The 25,110-nt window shown below is 51.5% G+C and overlaps 1 protein-coding gene across 2 annotated transcripts in view; it reads right to left on the bottom strand.

Moving 5' to 3' along the window:
* Positions 1-5,177: 5,177 nt before the first annotated feature.
* The window catches only part of POLR1A (RNA polymerase I subunit A), a 78,606-nt gene continuing 58,673 nt past the window's right edge, over positions 5,178-25,110 (bottom strand). The window contains exons 25-34 of one of the 2 annotated variants that reach the window (XM_010381996.2): positions 24,701-24,868; positions 23,620-23,755; positions 22,995-23,152; positions 17,622-17,748; positions 16,248-16,358; positions 15,302-15,607; positions 14,176-14,376; positions 12,880-12,997; positions 12,171-12,335; positions 5,178-11,810 (exon numbers count right to left, since the gene is read on the bottom strand). In XM_010381996.2, coding sequence (XP_010380298.1) covers positions 11,710-11,810; positions 12,171-12,335; positions 12,880-12,997; positions 14,176-14,376; positions 15,302-15,607; positions 16,248-16,358; positions 17,622-17,748; positions 22,995-23,152; positions 23,620-23,755; positions 24,701-24,868 — 1,591 coding nt within the window. In that variant the 3' untranslated portion in view covers positions 5,178-11,709. The remainder of the gene's footprint in view (positions 11,811-12,170; positions 12,336-12,879; positions 12,998-14,175; positions 14,377-15,301; positions 15,608-16,247; positions 16,359-17,621; positions 17,749-22,994; positions 23,153-23,619; positions 23,756-24,700; positions 24,869-25,110) is intronic. The other variant, XM_030921389.1, reaches the window with a different exon arrangement.

Here is a 25,110-nt window from a genome sequence, read left to right as displayed (position 1 = left end):
CCCCAACACCCGGAGGATTTTTTTTGGGGTGGATGGGGGAATTATTAAGGGGTTGCAATAATTTTTTATTGTGGCAAAATACGCATAATGTAAAAGTTATCATTTTCATCATTTTTAAGTGTACAGTTCAGTGGCATTCAGTACATTCACATTGTTGTACAACCATCATCACCATCCATCTCCAGAACTTTTTCATCTTTCATAATTGAAACTGCCTCCATTAAACATTAGTTGCCTATTCCTTCCTCACCCCAGTCCCTGGCAACCACCATTCTACTTTCTATCTTTAAGAACTGGAGTGTTCTAAGTACCTTATATACATGGAATCATATAGTATTTGTCCTTTTGTGTCTGGCTTTTTCTCTTAGAGTAACGTCCTCAAGGTTTATCCATGTTGTAGTGTGTGTCAGATTTTCATTCCTTTTTGTGGCTGAACAAGGTTGCGTTGGATGTGTCCACAACATTTTGTTTATTTATGCATCGGTCCATGGATACTTAGGTTGTTTCTACCTTTTGGCTATTGTCAATAGTGCTGCTATGAGTGAGCAAATCTGTCTCTGAGTCCCTGCTTTGGGTTATTTTGTGTATAGACCCAAAAATGGGATTCCTGGTTCTAGAGGAGATTTTCTGTTATTTTTGTTTTGTTTTGTTTTTTTAGACAAAGTCTCACTCTGTTGCCCAGGCTGGAGTGCGATTGCACCATCTCTGCTCACTGCTACCTCCGCCTCTCAGGTTCAAGTGATTCTCCCGCCTCAGCCTCCCAAGTAGCACGGATTACAGGTGCCTGTTACCATGTCCGGCTAATTTTTTTATTTTTAGTAGAAATGGGGTTTCACCATGTTGGCCAGGCTGGTCTCAAACTCCTGACCTCGTGATCCACCCGCCTCGGCCTCCCAAAGTGCTGGGATTACAGGTGTGAGCTACCATGCCTGGCAGGAGTTTTAAACATACAAGACAAAGGTGCCGGTGGGCTTTGTTGGGTCTGGGAAAATGCTGCTCAGAAGTGCTGCAGGAGGATGCCAGGCCCTTGGATGTCCTAGGATCTCCCTTCAGCTGGCTCTGGGGAGGAGGATCTGTGGGAGCCCCACATCCCATCCAAGATACACAAAGCTTCTCTGCCAGTTGTTTAACTGCTTCACAGACACAGACCTTGTCCCCAAGGAGTCGGAATGTTCTCACGGGAAAACAGTCGATAACACACCCGAGTCTTCCTTTCCTTCATGTATAAAACAGAGGTGCTGGTGTAGCCCGCCTGACACCTCACAGACAGTTTTGAAGTTTAAATGAACTAATGCAGAGAGAAGCCGGCGGCTCACTCTGCACCTGCTGCTGCTGTAGACCTGCCATGCCTAGCCCGCTTCGGGTCAAACTGGGGCGCTGACAGGAGCTGTGGTCTGCAGAGGCTGAGGGTCTCTGGAGCTATTTCCACAAACCCAGGAGAGTTCTGGGGCTGAAACAGCTAAAAAGAGGCCAGGCCAGAGGTAAGATGGCTTCCTCATGACAGTTCTAGGGCAGTGGTTCTCAAACTGGAGCATGAGTGAAAATCCCCCAGATAGTGTTCAAATTCAGATAACAGGCTCCAACCTGCAGTTTCTGACTCAGGAGTCTGGGGTGTGGCCTGATAATTTGCATTGTAACAACTTCTTCCTTTCCTCCCCCTCTCCCACCCCCTACCGCCTTCTCCTAATCCTTCTTCTTCTTGAGACAGACTCTCGCTCTGTCACCCAGGCTGGAGTGCAGTGTCGCGATCTCATCATCTCAGCTCACCACAACCTCTGCCTCTTGCGTTCAAGCAATTTTTCTGCCTCAGCCTCCCAAGTAGCTGGGATTACTGGCACACACCAACACGCCCAGCTAATTTTTGTATGTTTAGTAGAGACAGGGTTTCATCATATTGGCCTTCTGGTCTCGAACTCCTGACCTCAAGTGATCTGCCCGCCTTGGCCTCCCAAAGTGCTGGGATAACAGGTGTTAGCCACCATGCTCGGGTTGCATTCTAACACGTTCTTAGGGGCTGCTGTTGCTGCTGACCTGGGGACTTCACTGTGAGAACCACTGCTCTAGAAAATGAAGGAGAAAAAGATGTTCATTTTTGAAGACCGTGGACATACGGATTCCCTCCTCCTTCCCTTTTTTCCCTTTTCTTCCTTTTCTGTCCAATATTTAATTGCGCATTAAAATTGGGACTACAGAGGAAAAAAAAAAAAGACAGAGTCTTGGCCTAGAATAGAGAGTCTAGAGCTGGGCTGGCCAGATGGTTGCCGGCTGCCCAGGGGCCCAGCCTGTGGTGTGACCGGATGTGGAGGAATCCCAGCGAGTCAGCCTGCGGGTGGAAGGGAAACACCGTGTCCCAGGCCAGGGGCCAGGGCGGCTTGCCGGGTCCTGTGAGAGCCCAGGCAGCCCTGTCCTTGGGATTGGGTGGTCCCCAGGCGGCAAGATGCTGGGTGAGGAGCCGGTCTGTGGGAGAGCATCTGCAACAGGGCTGTGGCAGGCACGGCCAGCCTAACACAAGGTGCCCGCCCAGGCCAGGTCTTCAGAGGCAGGGATGGAAGACAGATGAGAAGTACAGTGAGCAGAGCAGACGTCCTGTGGGCAGCGGAGTGACTTTGGCCTTGGCTGGTCAAGTTGTTCCATTTCCCCTTTTCAATACTCTGCCTCCTATGCTGAGCCCTGCAGGCCACCTTCCCAAGCACCCACCCTCCAGGCTTCTATGCCCTTCCCTTCCCTCCTTCACCGACCTGGCTTTCATTCCTCAGGGGCCTCCTATTTTCAAAGGAGAGAACTAGCTACTTTGATCAGCACGACCTAGGAGCTGTCACCCTGCACCAGTCAGAACCCGAGGACAATGCCACAGGTGCCCCATGCAAAGGCACAGCTCCCAGAAGGGCAGGAGACCTGGCCTCCCCTTCACCGCTAGATCCGTTTCTTCAACTGTGAAATGGGGCCAACAGGACATGTGTCACAGGGCTGTGGGGATTTGATGAGATGATATCATGAAGGTTCTTCATAACTGGTACAGTCCATAGCTGGGTCCTCTCTGCAGGAAAGCCCCAAGGCTGGAAGATCCCTTTGGGTTAGCCCAGCACTATTTCCTCAAACTCTTCAATATTGACTTATGCTTTGATTTGGGCCATCACTTGGGAGTCTCAGTTCTTTAAGGTGACTGCTTGTTATTCATTTGCTCTAATTTAACCTCTTGTGAGCTGCCAGCTCCCCAACTTGACAAAGTGCAGACCCCACCTCCTAGTAGTCTCATCTGTACCTCCTAGAGACATACCTTAGAAGAGGTGTTCCAGGACCTGGGGAGGCATTTGGTGCCTTCACATCTACCTGCCGTACCACATGCAGGGCAGGCTCTAACAAAGTCCTGGCATCAGGGTTTGTCCAAGCAAAGGGGGTGGACGCAGGGAGGAGATTAATGATGCGGACTCTGGAGACACCTGCTTGGCTTCAAATCCCTGTTCCACGACTTGATGACTATGTCTTTGGGTGAGTTACTCTAAGATGAGGAGAGTCACTGTACTCCCTCACTGGGTGGTTGTGAGGAGTGGATGGATGAACAGGTATAAAAGACTGGGGCCAGCCTGCACCTGGTGAGCTCCAGGTCAAGGTGAGCCCCTACATTTGCAAGTGAGCCGAGCAGAAGCCATGAATGACGGCAGGGCTGCTTCATGTTGCTCCTGACTTCTGGTAATTTTCTGCTCTTACCACAGTCCCCTCCAGCACAACTGGACATGCTGCTGTAAGTGTAGTCTTCTTATCCGTCACAATGGGTAATTTGCCTTTTAAAAAATTTTTATTTTTGAGACAGAGTCTGGCTCTGTTGCCCAGGCTGGAGTGCAATGGCACAATTTTGGCTCAGTGCAACCTCCAGCTCCCAGGTTCAAGTGATTCTCGTGTCTCAGCTTCCTGAGTAGCTGGGACCACAGGCGTGTGCCACCATGCCTGGCTAATTTTTTGTATTTTTAGTAGAGACGGGGTTTCGCCATAATGGCCAGCCTGGTCTCAAACTCCTGGCCTCAAGTGATCCTCCTGCCTCAGCCTCCCAAAGTGCTGAGATTACAGGCGTGAGTCACCATGCCCAGCCGTGCTTTTTCGATCAATCTATGTACCTTAGAAAATGCTCCAAAAGGTTGCGGTGAGCCGAGATCGTGCCACTGCACTCCAGCCTGGGTAACAGAGAGAGACTCCATTTCAAAAAACAAAACAAAACAAAACAAAACAAAAACAAACAAACAAACAAAAAAACTGCTCTAGAAGCCCTAGCCAAAGTCTAAAGGTGGCCACTGGCCCGGGTGGCCAAAAGCTAACATCTTTACTCAAGGTTTTACACAATGCAGGGACTGCACTAAATTCGTCACCTGGCTTGGGAGAAAAATGTTTAGCACAGTGACAAAAGGTTATCTATATCTATAGTAAACACAATTCTTTAAAATTGACAAAAGCAATACCAATAACCCAACAGAAAAATGGGCAAAGGATACAAATAGGCAGTTCTCAGAAGTGCAAATCAGAATAACCAGTAAACATGTGAAAAGATGCTTAGATTTATTAATAGTGAATTGCAAACTGAGGTACAAATGAGGCTGGGCATAGTGGCTTACTATGGGAGGTGAAGGCAGCAGATCATGTGAGCTCAGGAGTTTGAGCCTGGGCAACATGGTGAAACCCTGACTCTACAAAAAATTTAAAAATTAGCTGGGCATGATGTTGTGCACCTGTAGTCTCAGCTACTTGGAGGGTTTCTTGGTCCTGGGACTTCAAGGCTGCTATGAGCCGTGATTGCGACACTGTACTCCAGCCTGGGTAACACAGTGAGACCCCGTTCCCCCCCCCCCCCCCCCCCCCCCCCGCCAAAAAAGCCACTGTTTCATCTATCAGAGTGGCTAAAATGTAAATGATTCCACTTTGTAACATAAACAATGTTAACCTGCTATCTATGTGTATGTGGCAGGGTTTCCTCAAACTCATCATTATTGATATGTGGGGCTGGACAGTTCTTTGTTGTGGAGACTGTCCTGTGGACTGTAGTTTAGCAGCATTTCTAGCCTCCACTCCCTAGATGCCAGTAGCACCTCCGTCCAGTAGCAACCAAAACTTTGAGACACTGCCAAATACCCCCTGGGGGGCAAAACTGCCCCAAGTTGAGAACCACTTAGTATACAGGTACACACGTATAGTTGTGTGCGATTTAATGAACACAATTAATTGTATCACCATTTTACATAAAAGGAAACTGAAGTGCATTTCTTAGGGTCCCACTGTAAGTTGAGGGCCTGAGGTTCCAAGAAAAGTCTTATCTCAGAGCTCAGTGTCTTGCCCAGAACGCAGCCTCACTGCTCAATCACATTCTTGAGGTTTGATTGGCTGAATGCACGTGGAACATCAGGTTCATGTTTCCAAGCAAGAATCATGGGTTGGGGAAGGCAAGTGTTTACTGTGGTCCAGCTGAGGACTGTGGTGTCTGAAACTGTCACATGGGAGGCTACAGGTCCGGGGCTGCCTTGGCTCCCGTGAGAACACTGCAGCAGGCAGCCAGTCTGGAAGGCAGCATCTGGCAGGACCTCCAGGCCTTCTGAGCAAGGAAGACCCCAACTTGCAAAATACGTAGAGGCAGCACTGTGACTGGAACCGCACACCCACACCTATATCACCTATATTCAAGGGCAAAGAGCCAGCAGCCAGGGTGGAAGTGGGGGCAGAAGGTGTGGAGGGGATGGCTGGACTCTTGATTCTTTTTCAATTTCCCTCCCGTCTGGCCGCTGAACAGCTAAGTACCTCCCCACTGTCCTCTCCACTCTGTCCTTCCTACAAAGCACCCTCTAGAGTGCAGCCAGCAGTGCAAGGCATGATCCTATCAGGGGGCAGTGTGCATGTAAATGAAGCCTGCTGGGTACCTTAACTTTTGGCCTGATCATGATGAGGGGGAACCGTCTTGTTTGGGGCAGAAGACTACAAGTTCTGTGAGGGCAGGACCCACATAGCTTGTGCATCTTAGGGTTCCTGGGACACAGTGGAGATCAAGGTTGGATGGATGCAGCATGGGGGAGGGAATGGTTAGGATGGGAATGGTCAGGATGGGAATGGTCAGGCATCTGTGGGTTGGAACAAACCTCCCAGGCCACTGAGTCCAACTTGCGCGAAGATAGTCACTGAGGAGCTGCAGTGACACCTGAGCCCGTGAATAAACCAGGTCCTATCAGGGGGCAGGGTGCACATGCACATCAAGCCTGCTGGGTACCTTAACCCAAGTGGTTACCCAGGTACCCTGCTGGGTAACTCAGAGTTGAGTTAAACCCTGCTCTTTGATGACCACTTGTGGTAGGACAGCGATGCTGCTTAAAGAACTTAAGGTACAAATCTTATTAAATAATTATGATTTAGCATTTTAAGTGGAAACCTCTCATGGAGCTGTTTGTAGGAAATGCTGGCTGGCTGAGTTCCCTCCTTCTGCCCCCACTGGCAGGGACTTTTAAGTTGGACAAATGGCCTGTCTGTGCTGGGCTGGCAGAGCTGCAGGCCTCCAGTTTTCTGGAAGCATCATCCCTTTCTTCTTTCAGGCTTTGTTGAGCCCCAGGTGGAGCTGATGGTGGCATCTTTGGACTGCACTGTAAAGTCCTTGCAGACATCTGTCATGGCACTATGACAGCTTTACCACACATGTACTCACTTGAGGGCAGAGATCAGATCTTAAGATCTTACTGCAGAAACCTAGGGCCAATGACTCACTCCTTGAGATGTCATCGTATTGATAGGTGGTGACGGTGGCCATGCATTTCCACAATTTAGGGCTTTTTCTAAGTCCGTGGCTCTCAATTCTGCTGCACCTTAGACTCTCTTGAAGATCTTCTAATGCCTAGGTCACACTCCAGGCTAATAAAATCAGAATCTCTGGGCAAGGCCTTGGGATCAATCTTTTTTTCAGACAGGGTCTCACTCTTGTCACCCAGGCTGGAGTGCAGTGGTGCGATCATAGCTCACTGTGACCTTGAACTCCTGGGCTCACTTGCTCCTCTTACCTCAGCCTCCTGAATAGCTGGGACCACAGGCACATGTCATAACACCTGGCTAACTTTTCTAGATACGGGGTCTATGTTGCCCAGGCTAGTCTCAAACTCCTAAGCTCAAGTGATCCTCCTGCCTGGGTCTCTTAAAGTGCTGGGATTGTAAGTATAAGCCACTGTGACTGGCCAGAATCAATCTTCTTTTTTTTTTTCTGAGACCGAGTCTCACTCTGTCGCCCAGGCTGGAGTGGCGCAATCTCGGGTCACTGCAACCTCCACCTCCCCAGGTCAAGCGATTCTCCTGCCTCAGCCTCCTGAGTAGCTGGGTGAAACCCTGTCTCTACTAAAAATACAGAATCAATCTTTTTAAAAAGCTTCCTAAGTGTTTCCAAGGTATAAAACTGAGAGCCTCTAAGTGGACTCTGGACAGAAGTGGGGTGGAGGTTGATGGTGTAGGAACTTTGGAATTTTTGACTATTTTGGTGGTTGTGATTGAAGTGAAACTGCACCAGGGTCAGGAGACCTGCGGTAGGCCCAGCAACTCTGTGACCTGTCTAAACTACACCATCTTAAGGGCAGGCTGTGGTATGGGGCTGCCCCATTGAGCCATCTGCAGAGGTGGTATCACTCAATGATGAAAGACTCAACAAAACCAGCCTTTAAGGACCAGTCTGTCCTATTTCAAGAGCAGTCTGGACTCCTATAGCCCCTGATTCAAGTGCAAACTAAAAATTTTAAGACTGGCAAGCAACAGACACTCCTTACGTGATTCCTAACTCTCCGCAGGTGCAGAACACTTAAGGCTCCCAACATCTGATTGAAACACAGTCCATACCAAACCACGAGACGGCATCTCACATTCATTAGGGTGGCTACTATACCAAGGACAAGGATGTGGAGAAATTGAAATTGCTGTACACCGTTGGTGGGAACATAAAATGGTGTAGCTGCTGTGGAAAATGGGACGGCAGTTCCCCCAGAAATATTAAATAATTACCATGTGATCCAGCAATTCCACTTCTAGGTATATATTCAAAGGAAAGCAGGGTCTGAGATTTTTTTTTTTTTTTTTTTTGAGACAGAGTCTCACTCTGTCACCCAGACGAGTGCAGTGGCGCAATCTCAGCTCACTGCAACGTCCACCTCCTGAGTTCAAGTGATTCTTCTGTCTCAGCCTCCTGAGTAGCTGGGATTATAGGCACACGCCACCACGCCCAGCTAATTTTTGTATTTTTAGTAGAGACGGGGTTTTGCCATGTTGGCCAGGGTGGTCTCAAACTCCTGACCTCAGATGATCCACCTGCCTCGGCCTCCCAACGTGCTGGGATTACAGGTGTGAACGTCCGTCCTGGTCTCAGATATCTGTATATCCATGTTCACAGCATTATTTGCAACAGCCAAGAGGTGGAGGCAACCCAAGTGTTCACCAACAGATGAGTGATTAAACAAAATATGGTATATACACATGATAAGGTATCAGCAGCCTCAAGCAAGAATTCTGACACATGCTACAGCATGGATAAACCTTGAGGACATTATGCTAAGTGAAATAAGCCGGTCACAAAAAGACATGCTGTACTTTTCCACGTGTATGAGGGACCTAGAGAAGTCAAGTTCACAGAGACAGAACGTAGAACAGTAGTTGCCAGGGGCTGGGGCAGTGAAAGGAATGGGGAGTTCGTGCTCAGTGGGTACAGACATTTGTACATATTATTTGGGGTAGGGCAAAGTGGAGAGAAAGGAAGGTTCAAGTTCCAGACTGGGGATGACACAAGGTGCTTCATCCATTCCTCGGTTTTATTCTTACTGAATGCAGGATAGAAAATGTTTCAAAGACTCACAGGAATATCTGTGGGAATGCTGACAGCGTTTCTGGTGAGAACCCAGAAAAGAGACACTAAAAAAAATTAACTGGCCAGGCACGGTGGCTCACACCACCCAACACTTTGGGAGGCCACAACGGCAGGACCGCTTGAGCCCAGGAGTTTGAAACTAGCCTGAGCAATAAACCAAAACCCGTCTCTACAAAACAAATAAAAAATCTGTTAGAAGCAAGCAAGTAGGTAAGGATATCACCCCAAAGGGCAACTGTGAGAAGGATGGCCAAACAGTGGCTAGCTAATGGCATCTCAGGATTCTGAAAGAACTCATAGCTCCAGCCGGGCACGGTGGCTCAGGCCTGTAATCCCAGCACTTTGAGAGGCTGAAGCGGGCAGATCACCTGAGATTAGGAGTTCGAGACCAGCCTGGCCAACATGGTGAAATCCTATCTCTAACAAAAATACAAAAATTAGCCAGGCGTGGTGGTGGTGCATGCCTGTAATCCCAGGTAATCGGGAGGCTGAGGCAGAATTGCTTGAACCCGGGAGGTGGAGGCTGCAGTGGAGTCGAGATCGTGCCATTGCACTTAGCTTGGGTAACAAGAGCAAAAGTCCGTCTCAAAAAAGAACTCACAGCTCTCATGAAAAGTTTGTGAACCCCACTAGATGATCAATCTCCATTACATTTTGATTAAAAATGACAATGCAGCTTAATCCATGTTCTTGAATCCATCCATCAGATTTGACTTGGGCCTGCTTTCCAAAACTCAAATGCATCCTCAATGGGCACTTTCAGTGCTGAGAAGACTCCAAAGCCTCTGCCACCTTAAACTGCCAAGGCCACTCTCAGAGGCTTCTGGGCATAGAGAACCACGAAAGTGAGCGTGTAATCCCCTAAAGTGACCACAGTGAGAGTCCTCGCTCATCAGGATGTGCAAGCTCCCAAATGTCTGTTTAAAAATCAGACATGCTGTCTTAATACACATCCATCAGGAAACAAACAGGAACAAAACAGAGCTGCCCAGGAACCATGTGGATGGGTGGGGCAGGAGGGCATCCCTCACATCCCAACACAGGTCGCAGGTCTGATCCAAGCGTGAGGGTCACAGCCCTGCCAATATGCAGGGCTCGCTCCTTCGCCTCTGTGCCCTCAGTGCCTGGGAGATGGAACCCACAGAACCAAATACTTATCCATTCACCATGTGTCATAGTCACCAGGTTACTTTGTGATCTCCTTTAAGGACAATCTGTCATAATTCCAGCGTGTGTAGAAATCATCAAGTGAATATGCCCTTTAAATCAAAGAATGAATGCCTTACCCTGCAGGCTGGGCCTTTCCTGCCTGCCTCAAAACTGTCATATTCCTCTGTGCCGTGCCTTGGTGAACCTGGCAGACCCTGTTAGGATGTACTGATTTCTGTTGGGCTTTCCCCAGTGTAGGTGTAGGAAGTGCAGGCTGGGTCCTATTGTGTGTCTGTAGGGAGCAACATGGTCACTTTCCCTTAACAAGGCCTCCCTTGATCCCCAACCCTACCCTCGAGGTCACAGCAGCAGCCTCCCCAAACCAGACCAAGGCAAAGCACAGCTTCTGCATAAAGGCTTCTGCCCTGTGATTCTCCTGGCCACAGGGCCAGCAGCTAGCTCTGGAAGGGGGTCACTGCAGAGGCAGGCCAGGGGCAGAGGTGCAGGAGGCTGCAGAGGCTGAGCTCTTCCTGCTAAGGCCTCACACAAGAAAGAACAGGAAGAGGGATCCAAGATCTGACTGTGCCAAGAAAATCCCTGTCCTGGGTTCTCAAATCCAAATGCAGAAACTGCAAATCAAGGGAAAAAATTGTTTTAAAAAAACCCAAGTTTTTTTCTTTCCTAATAGCTAGTTCCAATGATGTTTATTACCCGCCCTGAGCTGAAATAACAGTAGACAAAAACAGCAGCCTCTGGTTTTACAAAGCCTTTGCACAAGTCCTCTCTGTCTTTTCTGTCCATGCCAGGGAAATGTGTTGCTGGTGGTAGAGGGAGACAGAATGTGGACGACCAAGTACAGGGCGGCACAGTCCTCTGGGTGGAGGCCTGTGTTCCTTCCCATAAGCAGGGCCTATGGGGCATATGGGGCAGAACATAGGCCTCCACACCAAACTGACAGCAGAGAAAAGTCAGGCAAACTGTTCAATCGCCCCAGCAGTGACCTGGGTTCTACGTGCGGGAGTGAACTGCTGCCGCCCTGGAGCGACTGTCCCCAGCCTTGGGGCTGATGTGGTCTAGAAGGACACCTTGCCACCCTGGCTGGGCAGAGAGGATGGGTGGGTGGAGGACTGTGCTACCCTGTACTTGACTCAGGGAAGAAGTCTTGATGGGGACTCTCTGTGGACTCTGCCCCCAGGGACTGGAGCAGCTGGAAGGAGCAGGCCTTGGGCAGCAGGCTCCATGTTCCTGCTCATCGGGAGCCCCCAGGAATCTTGTCTGTTGTCCCTGGCCACTCATAGCAAAAGAATCCCGCTTCCCTACTCTGGAGGTGCCTGGGGTTCCCAGCAGCAAAGCATTGCCTCCCCTTGGTCTTCTCAGTGAATCAGAGCTTCTCCTTAGCGGTTATGCCACAGAGGCCTCCTGCGGCACAGGTGAGGCCCCAGCCATCTCAGGGGGACTCAGAAGACTTGGTAAACCTTGATACAAATGCAGAGACAGGGAGGGGCAAGGATGAGCAACTTTGTCACTTTCCAGGTGAAACTGGGCCAGCTCAGAGACCCATTGTTTTCAGGCCCAAGGTCGCTGCTGTGCTCTGTACTGTCACTTGGAACTGCCCTGGATTCCAGTCTCCTGGTCCTCTCATGCAGAAGGCGGGCTGGGCCACGCCCTCCCTGAGGGTCCTTGGAGCTGGGCAGATGGTGCCGCTATCTCAGCGGCTGCTTGAGCTCGAACAGACCTGTCCCGCCCTTGACGACCTTCCCGACCACAAGGCAGGCAGAAGGAGACCTCAGCTCATCGTGGGATCCTGGCAGAGACACAAGAGCACCTGTTAGGGTGTTGAGGTGGAAGTCGGGAATGCTGGGAGGGGACTGTGGGGCTAAACACTGAAACCTCAGGACGCAGGTGGGTCCTGAGTCTCTGAAGCTGATGGGATCACGAGGCAACCCCGCTCTAGCACTTGAGAGGGGAAGGCCCTCTTCCTGTTCCTTCAAAGCGTAGAGGCAGCTGTTGTTCTGCTATTCAGCCCCCTCCAGCTGCCCCTGCTCCCCTCAGATCCCAAGATCCCACTGGTATGCAAGGAACCATGGAAAGATGACCATGGGCAGGCCAGTGTGCCCAGGGTGGTCAGGAGAGGGGAGGTCAGGGTTCCTGCCCACACACTAACCCAGCATGGTGGCTTGCTTCAGAAACTGGAAGCTGGTTTCAAACGTCATCTGCTGTAGCGGGGAAGAGTTTGACCGGATCCCAAAGCGATTCAGTGGTTTGTAAACACCCTCAAAGCACATATAATCAGCAACCAGGGAGAGATGGCGAGGGTCGACCGTGATGCCTGTCACATGGGAGGTAAAATCAGAAGCGATTAAGCAGTGACCATGGGAACAGTCAGCAGACACAAGCCAGGCTGCCTCCACATCAGCACATGGCTCGGGAGTCAGACTCGGGCTCCCCTGCAGCTCCGCCACCTGCTCACGCTACTTAACCCTTCCCCACGGTCTGGGGCATCTTTCCCTGACCCCTGCATCCTGCTTCCCGCTTTCCTCCAGCAGCACAGGAAATGAGGATCTAACCGCACTGTTTTCACTTGGGAACTGAAACCCCAAAGGCAGGATGGGGCCAAGTTATCAATCAGGAGCTTCCTCTAAGGGACCAGCAGATGAGACAGCACTGAAGCGGCCCCAATGATGGGAGATGTCACCTCTTCACAGATCTGCAGTCTCCTACAGGTGCACTCACTGCACCCGTGCTGCAGTGTTCGCCTTGGTGCTGGACTGACTTGGTGCTGGGCTGACATGGTCCTGGCCCTCCTGCCCTGAGCCTTCTGGTGTCCTGACTGGTGTCCAGACCTCAGGGTATTATCTGCAAGCTCCTCTTACCATACACGGCAAACACATCCTTGATCTCCTTCTCGATCACCCGCAGTGCGGCCTCGATGCCATACGTGTTGGCCATGGCGTGGATGTCATTGGAGTAGAGGCGGCGCAGATCCAGGACCTGGAGAGAGGAAGGAAGGGATTTATTTAGAGGGCCTGGCCTTCTGCTCCCTTCTGCCTGCGTATCTCCCCATGGCCGCTCTCTCTCTCCTTGTGTCTGGCAGCTTGGTACAGTTGATGACAAAGTGGTCAAGAGGTGGCCCAGGATTAACAGAAGGAAATGGCTAGGCAGAGCTGCTGACGGCTCGCTGGCCGGGGCCCAAGGTCTGTATTGTCATTACAAGAATCCAGGGATAACTTCAGACACGCTTTAGATTCAATAGGAAGAAACGGATTTTTTCTTCTTATTTTTAAACTGACAGACCTATTTACTAGGATTAAGGCTTCCCTTGGGAAGCGAGGAAAGTTCCCCCAGCAGTGACACATTACACACCCTCCAGGGTGCATGGAGTGCATGTGTGGTCAGACACACAGGCATCTGCTGGGCCTCACCAAGCGGCCAAGGCTGCGGCTGAGCTGTCTTGGAGAAGCCTCTCACCCTGCACTCTCGGCAGGTGCCAATCCTCCCTGCTCACCCTCTCGGAAGCGTTTGGTAAAAGAGTTCAGGGGAGCAGGAGACTTTACAGGGTGGTCATTGGTGGAGGCAGAAGTGTACATGGCAGGGGGAGCTTTACCAGCCTACTGTAGACTTGTTGGGGAGTTAGGCTAGAGGGCCCCAGTTCCTCAGTGTTCTGTGGGGGAAACCTAGAAGGTTCTGGGAGAGTCAGTGAAGTGGGAGAACTTGGAGACACAGTTCAGAAGAAAGAACAGATGAGCTGGTGAGCAGGTGGGACAGGAATGCCAGGGCACCTCTACCCCTGGGACCCCCTTTACCAGATAAAGTGAGCAACATCTAGGCAGGCGATGCAGCAAGGATTTCTTACAACTCTACTTCGGGAGGGTCTTAATTTCAAGGAAAAAACGACTCAAATTAGCCCAGGCGACTCTGGGTGGGATAAGTTCAGCAGGGTGCTTTACTGGGGCCCTGAATGAGGCTAACATGCCGGGAATTCCTGGGAGGTGGATGAGGGCACACACACTTGGTGTGCGGAATGTGGCCTGGAAGCATGAACGGCTCAGGAAGGGCCAGAGTAAATCGGCTGGAGCGAGCGTCCCAGCGGCCGGGTCCTGAGACAATGTGGGGTGAGGGCTACTGCTTTGTCCCAGGCCAGCAGACAGCCTGTCGGAGGGGACACTTACCTCTGCATACTTGAACAGCTCTGGGAGATTGATTCCTTCTGTGTTTAGCACAAGTTCCTTCTCGTTCTTATTGTTGGTTGTTTCATTCAGGAGGCACCGAGTGATGCCCTTGGTCGCATAGATGACGGCGCCATGGGCCAAAGATACTACCAGGGAGCCCATGTCAAAGTTGATCTTCATCAGAGGGAGCTTCATGGTCACCTGCAAAATGAGGGAGAACTGGGTAGGGAGACAGCCACCCCAGTGCCCACAAACAGGACTGGGGCGAGACTCCTTCCAAGTCTTTTCAGGAACTCCCTGGCGGGGGGAAGGAGATCCTGCTGGAAAAGCCGGCAGGTAGTCTGAACACTGAAGATGGCTCAACTGCGTACAGGTCAGCCATCTCCAGTCCCCCAGATTTAAGGGAGAAACAGTGGGGTTGTTTTCACAGCTGTCGGTGACAATGCTGAGATTCACATCCACTCAGCGCTGCCCTTAATGTCCTTAAAGACCACAAAGCACGGTACATGTTGTTTCACGCGTGCAATCCCATCAGTGAATCTTGTTATTACCCCATCACTTGGGAACCACTGAACTGGATCAAAGGAAAGACAAAGCATTAAATGTGTGCACATGTCTAGGCATCCAGACCATCCAGGCTTTAAGGGAACCATGAAATCCCTAAAAAGATGGTGGCAGGGGCTGTGTGTGGGGGGAACTGAAGTGTCCCTGCCTGAGGGCATGAACAGTGTCTCTATAACATGTGTGGTCCATGTTAACATGTCTGTTGTACTGAAGATTAAAGGAGGTGGTGTACCTAAAGGGCCTGGTAGATCAGTCCATTGTGTCTTGAAAGATCTGGAGAACTGGCTTACCAGGGGTTTGAAAATGACACGTGTGGGCCCTTTTTTGGGGCAAAGGGGTTTATAGCCATCACCAGATTCCTGAAGGGATCTGGGATTAAAAAGAACAAATGACTCTTACAGGCCCCAAACAGGAGGCCTGGGTATGCTCTGAGTGGGAGACGATGGGGAGTGCTGGCTGTCCCCCGCCCAGCTGTGCAGGGGAGCTCAGCAGGCCCCTTCCACACAGGCACTTGGCCAGCTGGACCAACCACCCAAGCCCTGGCCTGCACAGCCACACTGACCTGGCACCACAGACTCTCCTCAGTGTCGTACTGGTAGTCATCTATGAACGAGTGGATCTCACGCACAGCCTGGACCCGGCGCTCCATGGCCTCGGGCCCCTGGGGCTCCTGGCCGTGGGTGGGTTTCCGGGGCTGAGTCAGGAGGGTGGGAAGGGCCGGGTCCTCTTCGGCGCCTGAGCCCACCTCTTCGTCTCGCTCTTGGGTCTCTCGAGCACCTTCCCTGTGGGGATTTCGTTCCTCCTGCGTGTTTTCATCGTCGTTCTCCTCACCCTCCCTCTCCTCCTCTTCCTCACTCTCATAATCAACCTGGCAGAAAAGGGAGCACAGGTTGTGTCACCTGGGGCTCTATCATCTACCTGGACTCTGACTGTGGAACAAAGACCCCTGCAAAGCCTTGGCTGGCCTGGGCTACCTAGGCCCCACCTACTCCACACTCCCGGCTCCTCTGCTCCGACCTGGTTGGTCTTTCCTCTTCCTTTTACCTTGAGAATGCCACCTCTCTGTCCCACTGAGCCCCCCACAGAGGTGGAGCTCACCCTCACTTGGCCCTCGCTGGTGCACCCACTCACCAGTAAGTTCCCTCGGCCATAATGACAGCAGGGGACTGGTTTGCGGGAGGTGAGAGAGGTGTATTTTCATCGTAAAAACCAGAGGCAGCCTGACTTTTTCTCGCCAGAAGCCTGTCTGGGTCCTTGAGTCTGATTCAAGTCTAGGGATGGCCAGATCTAAATGGCAGTCCTGGAGTGGACCTGTGCCAAATTCCCACCCTATGAACCCCATCTTCTCAAGAGAGAGGTGGCTGGGCAGGCAGATGCAGCTTCAGGGTTCCTTGTGGGTTCATGGCATGACACAGAGGTGTGGCCTGGGTGCCGGGAGATAATCCCTCCAGGTTAACAGGGAAGGGGGCCGGGACCACAGCCCCTTCACCCCACACAGGGTCTCTCACCTCCTCCTCCTGCTTCTCCTTGCGTTTGGCATCAGAGGCATCAGCGTCCCCCTCCTCAGCTTCAGCATCCACAATGTGCCCCTCTTCTTCCTCATCGCCCTCCTGCTCTCCCTGTGGTTTGTGGGCAAGGAAGAAAAAGATTAACTCCAATATCTAGTGCTCAGTGAATCCATCCATCCACTCACCAACCCATCCATCCATCCATCCATGCCCCACCCTTCTAACCCCTTCCCCCATCCAGCCACCACGCTCCGTCCACTGCCACTCAACCCAAACCGTCCACCGGCATCTACTCTGTCCAGCCCTGGATCCCAGGCCTCCTTCCCTTCAGTCTTCATCTTTACATACACTACTTACTTCCAAAATTTCATGCCTAAGAATTAAAAAAAAAGTGCCAGGACTTGCTTTCTTAGAAGAAGATAGTGTAAAATATTGTTCCAAATATTTTTGATCAACCCAGTTGTAGGTGGGGATGAGGAGGAAGGGTTATCTTGTGGAATACTGAATATCTCTTCCTTTCTCCTCCTGAACTTGGCTCCTAGTTTTTTATACTTTCCTTCTGGTTGAATTAAGAATTAAGACCAGGCAGCATTCTAAAGATAGTCCATGCCCACTTGGGCTTGAGCGAGCTAGCAGGTGAATTCACCAAACAGGAGAGACCTAGCATTTTCCCTGGTGTAGGCCAGCACCTCATTTTAGGGGTGAGGAGACAGACCCAGAGAAGGGTGACACGACTGAGACCACAGAGCTGGCTGGGGGCAGTCCCAGTCCATGTCATTCCCAACCCGAGCAGGCTCGCTGCTGGCTACCTGTACCACCCTCAGGTCTGGTCTGCTACTGGGTCTCCTGGCAGATGTCCGAATAGTTATTCCTGGACTATTTTGCTCCTACTGGTTTTTCCCTCTTCTTCCCCTTTTTATCACTGCAGCCCAACTTCCCTGCTTCCAGATATCTCTCTGGTCCCTGCCAGTGCCCTGGTGGGCCTCAGTTCATCTTGCCCAGGCAAGTCAAAGGCAGAGCCAAGGGAAACCAGAAGAAGAACTTTCAAAGGCTCAGTGCACGCCATGACCTTGAGTCCCTCCTCAGGATGAAGACCACTTACGGCGGGGTCTTAGAGAGCAGAGTGATGATGCAGAGGCCCGCCCCGGGGCTGGCCACACCATGCTGCCTGGCAGCCTCACCTGCCTGGCCCATCAGGCCAAGAAGTGAATGCTGCTTCTGGGCTGTCTCAAAACAGCAGGCAAAAGCTGAGATAGGTAGGAGATGGGCCAGCACCAGGACAGGGCTGGAGGAGCACAGAGAACAGGCATAGTGCCTGCCCAGTCTGGGGGCTCTCCCTGTGCCACCCCTAGTGATCCCCAGGGACTCACTCACCTGACTTCTCCCTGACTCTCCAGCGTTGTCCAGATCCCGCTGTGTAGCTCTTCGAGTATTTACATTCCTGAAGGCTGATGCTTTATTATTCTTCTTTTTGATGGATTCCATCAGAAGTTTAAAGAATCTAAAATGAGAATAAAACCACAAAGCCCTGTGCAGTACCAGCATGTCCCAGCCCTGCCCTCATTGCGGGGATAGGACGCTGAGGGATTCCCACAGGGGATTAGTGCATGAGATGGAGGCCCAGACTCTCCTAGCTGCTCACTTTTCCCTACCCACTGTTTTGGAACCATCTCTGGCGTGTCAGGAACACTGGTTCCACAGCCCGATAGGCCTGGTCTCAATATGTGCACTGCCATTCCCGGGGTATGAGTACGACAGGCACCTTCCTCAGCTTCAAGCCCCTTGTCTAGAAAATATGGTAATTACTACATATTCTGCAATCTTCTTTGCTAACGATGAGAAACAACCCTATGTCTGATTCCTCTCATAGGGCCTGGCAGAGTGGGTGCTTGGTGAAGGACAGTTGTAGGTGCTGCTGTGGTCGTCCTCTAACAAGGAAGGCAGAGTCTACTGTAGGAGAGGGGAACCCCACCCAGGACTAGGACCTTCCGCTGCCCACCACCTGTAGCATCTCCAGAAGGTGGTGTTGCTCTGGCCAGAGAACTCCCATCTCCTTGGTGTGGGAGCCCCAGCAATGTGATGAAACGACGACGACTTCGGAAGGGCTCATCAGAATTTCGAAGGGCAGGGATAACTTAGCTTGTGGCAATGAATTGTGTCAACAAGTTAGAACCACACCAATTTAAAAGATAACCAACCTGAAGCTCAGAACCTGGCCCCCTGCCCCTTCCTCTGGAGCCATCATCTATTTTTAGGGCCTCTTAAGATCCATCCTGTCCCCTCCATACCACTTCTTTCCTCATGTAACCCCTTGCCCGTCTTTTCCAACAGGCCAGAATAGCACACCAAAAAGGGCTGCTTGTGACTGTGAGAATCAGGTCCTCACGCATCCAGCCAGCCACCCCATTTTCTCTGAGCGCCTATACTGTGCCCAGCATGTGCCAGCCCTGGCAGCAAAGCAAGGAGGAAAAGACAGGCTCCAGGCCCTCAAGGAGCTTACAGTCTTCATTTGAAAAGCAGGCAGGTCAAATATATACTATTTTGCTCATTAAAAACAAAAGAATGCCACTCATCTTAACCAATATTATTATTATTATTTGTTTGTTTGTTTGTTTGTTTTGAGATGGAGTCTCCCTCTATCCCCCAGGGCTGGAATGCACTGGCGCGATCTCGGCTCACTGCAACCTCCGTCTCCCGGGTTCAAACGATTCTCATGCCTCAGCCTCCTGAGTAGTTGGGATTACAGGCAGGCGCCACCACGCCCAGCTAATTTTTCTATTTTTAGTAGAGACGGGATTTCACCATGTTGTCCAGGTTGATCTTGAACTCCTGACTCACGTGATCCACCTGCCTCGCCTCCCAAAGTGCTGGGATCACAGGCGTGAGCCACCGCACCTGGACCCCAATATTATTTTTGAACTTTTTAAAGGTGTACATGGTTTGCTCTTGGCAGAAAAAAAGCCCCTCATCCATTAATCTAGACAAGAGCTTGTTTACCAGGCACTGGGGACAGGAATAGGATGGCCAGATGAGAGGAGGCCGGGCTTGACTTTAGAAAGATACAATTCCACTGGAAAGAGAAGGCGGGAGAGATGTTTCTGTAAGGACAGGTTCAGGTTAAAGTCCTCATCCTGCCACAGACTGGAGAGGAGGGCCTTGATCTCATCTGCAACATGGATCGCTCTCACTCCGTGCCCGAGGCTACTGTGCAGAGTGGAGGAGATGGAATGAGGCGGAGTGGGGGTGCGGGGCTCAGCTGCTGCCACACACAGGGCTGCTTCCCACAGCTGGGCACCCAAGCCTGTCTCAACTTGTGGCAATGTCACGGCTTTGATGCTTTTGCTCTCAGCATTTCACATCCGGCCTCAACTCTAACTGCCCATCTGCTCCCTCCACTCTGTGCACCCTTTGGGCCTTTGCTTGAGCTGCTCACTCTGCCAGCAACTTCCCTGGCCAATATCTACTTACTGAAGCTGTACCCATCCTTCAAGGCTAGGTCTCAGCAGCTGTAACTCCTCCAAGAAGCCCTCCCTGACTTCCCCAGTTGGGAATGCTTTCTGCCTTCCCTGCCTCTTTTGGTGACCAGGACTTGTGGAGAACATAGGAGGTGAGGAGGCAGAATGAACGCCTGGTGAGTAAGTGGTAGGCATGCGACCAGTGTGCCAGTTTTCCTGGAGGTGCAATTTGCCCTTCTGTGATTTTGCCAAGATCAGGGGAACTAATGGTCCACACTGACTGCCTTCTCAAGGTTGTGCTGTTCATCAGAATGTAGCAACCGAAAGGGAACAGGAAGGGCAGGGGCAGAGAAGCCTCCCATCAGGAAGGGCAGGGGCAGAGAAGCCTCCCATCCCACGTAAATAATTACAAACAGAGCACATGACCCCTGGCGGTTTCTGAATGCGCCTGGCAACAGCTCCACCACCTGCTGTTTGGAAAGTCAGATTCACAGCAGCTACAATTACAGACCCGCAGCTTGGTCTTTTCATGGCTAGGGACCGGAGGCCAAAACTTACAGCCCCTAACTCCTAGCTCAGTGCTCTTCCCACTTCACCTCCCCGGCCACCTGCCAGACAATTTACACAAACAGCCAACGTGACAGGTGCCAGTGCAGAGATCTGGGGGGCCTTCTATGCTTGTATATCTCTACCTAGGGAACCATCGGTCTCGTGTTTTTTTTCTCCAGGCTCTGTCAAGAGTCTCATGACCCCACAGCTGGGAGAAGGGAGGGTGGGGGCAAAGAGAAAGAAAAGGAGGGTAGTAGAGAGGAAGGAAAGGGGAGGGAAGGGAAAAAGGAAGGAGAAAAAGCTTCTTCGGGGTTGGCTGCTCTTTTGAAAGTGCACTCACACTTCCTCCCATTTCCTGTGGGCAGCCAGAGGCCTGAACGCAGCTGCGCTGCTGCCTGGGGCCTGACACAGGGAGTCCAGACCATACCCAGCTCATCCACTGCCCTATCTTTTAGCTCTCCCTAACCCCTCAGCCCCATTCTGCTCAGTCCTTGAGGCCACTTCCACCGAAAGCCACCACGCATGGCTTTATTTATCATGGCTTTTCAAGCACACAAGCAAAACACAGGGAGGAGGTGAAAAAGTACTTCATGGCTGGGAACAAGCCAGGGCTGTCTCTCATCAGGAAGAAGTCTTAAAAAGTGATTTCCTATTTTCAATTCCATGAGGTAATATAAGTAAAAAGAACCCCAGGACGGGCTGGCGCCGGCCTTGTGCCAACCTATCTGCTGGGCAGGCCTGGGCCTCCTGTGAACAGAACTGGGGCAGAACATCTAACGCCGCCCACCCTTGGTTATTCTCAAGAGGCCATGAAATCTGAATTCCCATTTCTCAGAAAACTGCTGCCAGGCCAGCACAAATGTCCCCCGCACTTGGTAGTTATGTTCCTTGCTGTTATTTAAGGAGCCGGCAGGTGGGTGCACACAGCACTCCCCTGCCACTCTGCCCAGTGCCCAGATAGCACGGAGGACCACTCGACAGAAAGAACGTTCTCAGCCCAGGCTGGCACCAACGCAGCTGCTCCCAAGGGCCAGCCAACAACAACTTCACCCATGGCTCATGAACTGGGGCAGGAAGCACCCGGCCAGTGACCCCTGTCCAAAGGACTGAGTTCACATCCAAGCTCGTCCACCCCAAGACCCACCATCCCAAACGCCACCTGCACAGAGGGCTGGTTCGAGGCCAGGCCCCATAAGGTGAGAGGGCAGAGGGCTGAGGGCAGAAAAGTCGTACCATGTTGCCCACGCCTGTCCCTGTGACTCGGCGACGAATGGGCATGGCTCAGTATGTGTTTGTGGAGGGAGCTTTCTGCTTCTGCTCTGTCATTGTTTCTCTATCTGAGCAGCTCCCAGAAGACCCGAGAACTGGTCTAGATTAGAGACAGTGGTCAGTGGCCTATGGCCAGATCCTGCAACAGATGAGATCCATCTGGGCCTTACTGGGCTTTTAAAAACACAGGAATTAGTTGCTGATGTTTAAAAGTCAGGAGACCTCAATTATATAAAAGCAAAGGCAAGTAACCAAGTAACCCAAGAAAGAAAAAAAACGGCCGGGCGCGGTGGCTCAAGCCTGTAATCCCAGCACTTTGGGAGGTCGAGACGGGCGGATCACGAAGTCAGGAGATTGAGACCATCCTGGCTAACACGGTGAAACCCCGTCTCTACTAAAAAATACAAAAAACTAGCCGGGCGAGGTGGCGGGCGCCTGTAGTCCCAGCTACTCGGGAGGCTGAGGCAGGAGAATGGCGTGAACCCGGGAGACGGAGCTTGCAGTGAGCCAGGATCCGGCCACTGCACTCCAGCCTGGGCGACAGAGCGAGACTCTGTCTCAAAAAAAAAAGAAAAAAAAAAAAAAAAAGAAAAAAAAAGTAGAGGGTGGGAAGCTTTCTTTCTTTCTTTTAAAATCAAAAGATGTGGCCCCCTGACCCCCATTCCTGCATGGTAACCGATGCCCCTTGACACAGGTTCCACACTCTTCAGTCTGCCAGGGGCCCCCTAGCCTGCTTCACTGGCCTGTCACCTGCTGGGCTATGCAGCCTGTTTGTGTTCACACTTCGCCGTCTAGGGTTAGCTGGTGAGTCAAAAGTGCTTCGTGGGCTCTTCCAGGCTTGCCCCAGTCCTCCAAAAGCCCATCCTCCTGCTCCCCTGAACTCAGCATTGCGGCCTCTGCTTTTCAAATATCTAACAGTAACTTGAATTTGAGACAAAAGTTCCTTTTCCCTAGCAGACAGGAACTCAAATTTCTCTGGAGGCAATCCTGGTTATAGAATGGAGATCTAAGAGCAGCACGCCACCCACACATTGTTCATTATTCACAGAATCTAAATGCATCAGGAACCACATTATACTGCCTGGAGTAACACCCTAGCAAACATTAACAGCATGTGCTGCTCTGACACCACAGAGGCACCACTTGACACTGCTCCCTTCTCTTTACCACACCCACATTTCCATGTCTTAATGCCTGCAAGCCCCAGAAGACAACAATCCTGACGTCAACCCAAGAGAAGAAATGGGATCAGGGAGTGACATGTGGCTAACAAAGTCACACCCACAAGCCAGACTGGGGGTCAGGTTTCCAGATCAGGCTGCAAGGCCTTCTGTTTTCCTAAACACTTCCCTTGAAGGGCTCATTTGGGAAAAGGCACTCAATCTCTAGGAGCCTTGTGGCTAGGTGCTTCCTGCCCCAGTTCATGAGCATTCTCTGGGTCAAGGTCAATGACAATCACAGCCTGAGCCCTGACCTTGTTTCCATGAAGCGTAGGATGTCCTCGGGTCTCAGGCACTTCTCCTGCTGGTAATATGCATGTGGCAGGAAGTGAAACCGCAGCTGGTACACCTGGAATTTGTTCTGTTTTTCTTCCATACAGAAGGACTCCTGGATGTCAATTTTCTGCAACACCTGGAACCAGACGGACACAGAGAACATGACTTGTTCAGGTCCTCGGTGACTGTGCAACGTGAGTGGGTTACGAGACCCAAGGGTTTACAGAGATAGCAGCTGAGAACACAGGCCAAACTCCAAAGAAACCCTGGCAAGCTATACTGGTGTGGATCTGCTGGGGGCCCACAGCCTGCAGTCACCTCCAGAGAGTGGCCTGAACCTCCTAGGAGTGGCCTCAGCAGAGCTGGTAGGCAAACTCAGGAAATGGTTTATTTTTCAGGCACAGGAGGATGCTGTGGAACTAATGACTCTCTTAAAAGCTTCCTGATCCATCTCTGCTCAGCACCTGGCAGAGACAGCTTATTTCTCATTGGTGGGAATCTGAGCCTAGGGTCGGTGCAGTAAGCAAAGCCTGTTCTTCATACATGGGGAGGATATTAGAAACGTGCCTTCACCCCATCTACAGCCCGGGAAGAAGACATTACCTCCCCTAAGCACACCCTGGTGAGTTGTTTCTTCAGGCTTTTCACTCTCTTCAGGGCTTTCTTGGTGTTGAGCACGGGCACGCTCATCATGGGCGTCTTGATGTTGGCGCTGGCCACCATGAGAATCTCCCGCAACCTGTCACAGAATAAGGACACATCCAATAATGAGAGGCAACCAGACCCTCTGTTTGGGTGCAGCTTCTCCTAAGGATGTCAGAGGTCTTCTGGGATCTGAGAGAGGTCTGGGGATCTCACAGGGATAATATGCTGGATCAGAGAATCCCAGCTTTGGCCCTGTGTGCAACAGTAAGGGACTCCCCTGTCCCTCCCTGTTTCCTCCCTGGAGTGCCCACTCCTTGAGCTCAGGGCTTTGTCTGATTCTTGTTTCCTATCACCTGTGCCTTGCAAACAGCAGGTGCCTGCTGATGCTTACTGAATGAACAAGCAATGCAGGGAAGGCAACTAACACCCACAGTGCTCCTGCTGAGCTCAGTCAGCCCTCACTGCCCGAATGTACAGTGAGTCCCAGCCTCTGGCATTCCACAGAAGGACCCCTTGAGGTTTGGAAAGTGAGGTACCTGTCCAGAGTCCATCTGCTAGACAAAGGCAGAGCCAGGGACTGAATGCAGATGGGTCTGACCCCACACTCGTTCCCCTTGCCCAGCACATATATTCACCTGAAGGGCCAGGGCCCAGGGTCACGTGGAGGCACGTTCTATGTGAATGGTTCCCCTGGAGTTGGGCAACCAGGCACCCTGTGTGGGGCTTGTTAACAATGTACGTTCCTGAGTCCCTCCCCCAGCAGTGTGCAGTCTCACAGGCATCCCCAGGAACTTGGAGGCAGGAGTTGGCAGAGGGATAAATGGAGATCCTACCAGGCCTGGGCACCAAAGAAACCAGCTGGGCTCTGGAAATTCTAACCCTGATCCCCACTTTAATGAGACTGACTCTCTCTCTCTCTCTCTCTCTCTTTCTCTCTCACACACACACACACACACTCCCTCCCTCCCTCTCATTAAATTACTCCTTCTCCAGGAGAGGCTAGGACAGACCCCACCCCGTGCTCCCTTGTGCTCCACACCTTGGAATGCCCAGGGTGACGTTCATCTCGCCTCTGCCTGCAAAGTGGAAGGTGTTGAGGGTCATCTGGGTGGAGGGCTCTCCGATGCTCTGGGCAGCTAGCAGGCCCACAGCCTCACCCGGCTCACACAGTGAGCGCTGCCACTTCAGCTGCAGCAAGGTCCTCAACCTAGAGAAGGCAGTGGGGGGGGTGGGGGGGGAGTGGCAGGGTCAGAAGCAGACACCACAGACTGTCAGTGCTGCCCGAAACCAGAAACCTGAAACCTCTACTTCTTTCTGGACTCGTTTTTCCTAGGCAAAAGATCCCTCTAATCTTCAAATTCCCACCAGTGACCCTGAGATGTCCTGAAATTACACAGCACAGATCCCCAGCTGGGCGGCTGAAGCTCTAGACGTTCATGCTTGGACTCT

This window comes from Rhinopithecus roxellana, chromosome 17 (genome assembly GCF_007565055.1).
Source record: "Rhinopithecus roxellana isolate Shanxi Qingling chromosome 17, ASM756505v1, whole genome shotgun sequence".
Lineage (NCBI taxonomy): Eukaryota > Metazoa > Chordata > Mammalia > Primates > Cercopithecidae > Rhinopithecus > Rhinopithecus roxellana.
Note: the sequence above shows the minus strand (reverse complement) of the source record. Positions and strands in the feature narration are given on the sequence as shown.